The sequence below is a fragment of the Nicotiana sylvestris genome, chromosome 10 (assembly GCF_000393655.2).
Source record: "Nicotiana sylvestris chromosome 10, ASM39365v2, whole genome shotgun sequence".
Classification (NCBI taxonomy): domain Eukaryota; kingdom Viridiplantae; phylum Streptophyta; class Magnoliopsida; order Solanales; family Solanaceae; genus Nicotiana; species Nicotiana sylvestris.
This window is the reverse complement of record NC_091066.1, coordinates 43,648,625-43,650,167: the sequence shown is the minus strand read 5'-3', so window position 1 is coordinate 43,650,167 and position 1,543 is coordinate 43,648,625. Positions and strand designations below refer to the sequence as shown.

General features: G+C 36.4%; 1 protein-coding gene across 1 annotated transcript; it reads left to right on the top strand.

Annotated features, from left to right (window-relative positions):
* Positions 1 to 314: 314 nt before the first annotated feature.
* On the top strand, positions 315 to 1,061 carry LOC138879257 (secreted RxLR effector protein 161-like). Its single transcript, XM_070158861.1, has 2 exons — positions 315 to 432; positions 517 to 1,061. The coding sequence occupies exons 1-2, from the start codon at positions 315 to 317 to the stop codon at positions 1,059 to 1,061; spliced, it is 663 nt and encodes a 220-aa protein (XP_070014962.1).
* Positions 1,062 to 1,543: the final 482 nt, after the last annotated feature.

Below are 1,543 nucleotides of genomic sequence, written 5' to 3'. Positions count from 1 at the left end.
TATTGACAAATATAAGGCAAGACTTGTTGTCAAAGGTTATAGACAAAAGGAATTCCTTGATTACTTTGACACTTACTCACCAGTAACGAGGATACTATCTATTAGGGTGTTAGTGGCACTAACGAACGTATATGGTCTTGAAATCCATCAAATGGATGTTAAAACAACTTTGAGAATTGAAGGAAAAGATTTACTTGGAATAACCTGAGGGTTTTGTGGTTCCTAGTAAAGAAAAAAAAGTATGCAAACCTGTTAAGTCGCTTTATGGACTTAAACAAACACCCAAACAGTGGCATGCCAAATTTGACCAAACAATGTTAGGAAGTGGGTTTAAAATCAACGAGTGTGACAAATGTATTTATATTAAAAATACTCCAGGTCATGAAGTTATTGTTTGTTTATATGTTGATGACATGTTGACAATGATCAAAAGTATGACAAATATAAATGCTACTAAGCGCATGTTTGCTAGCAAATTCGACATGAAAGACGTATGAGCTTCTGACGTGATCTTAGGAATCAGAATTCATAAGATTCCACAAGGTCTAGCATTATCACAGTCTCACTACATTGAAAATGTACTTGACAAGTTCAAGTATTTGGATTTCAAGATTTCCAAGACTCCAATTGACGTGAGTTATGCACTTCAAAAAACTGAAGGTGAAAGTGACTCACAACTGGACTATGCAATAGTATTGGGAAGTTTGATGTATATCATGAATTGTATGCGACCAGATATAGCATGTGCTATTAGCAAACTGAGTCGGTTTACAAGTAATCCCAATCAAATACATTGGATGGCAATGAAACGAGTTTTGGGGTATTTGAAACATACCCAAAATTATGCTTTGCATTATAACAAATATCCTTCCGTGATCGAGGGATATAGTGATGCAAATTGGATCATCAGATCATCTGAAGTTAAATCCACGAGTGGATATGTTTTCATAGTTGAGGGTGGATCAGTGTTTTGGAAATCATCCAAACAAACGTGCATCACATGTTCTACAATGAAATCTGAATTCATAGCTTTAGATAAGGTCGGTGAAGAAGTTGAATAGCTCCGGAATTTCTTGGAAGATATTCCATTTTGGCCCAAACCTTTGGCACCTATTTGTCCTAATGCAATTAATTCTTGCATGTAAAACACACACGCGTCCCTGTATTCCTTTATTTTATAGTCATTCCCCATTCATGTGGGAGATTGTTGGGATTTAAGCTTAGCGTAGCTTAATTTTAAGCTTGGTGTAGCTTAAAGAGGGTGAATGGGAAATGGAGGAAAAATGAAATATTTGAGTTTCCCTCCTCGGCAAAGGGACATTGTCCCATATTGGAGGAAGAAACGACTTTGGATGGGTATATACACAATTACTCTTCTTCTATCTCTTAAAGAGTTAAGAAGAAGGCAAGCCTCGCGTCGTCGTCGTCGTCGTCGTTGCTCGGCTCGACTTCGGATTTAGATTTGGTCAAAGATTGATTGACTAATCATTTTGGACAAAATTCCTTTCAATTATTTAATTAATTAACAAATTCAATCCGGAAT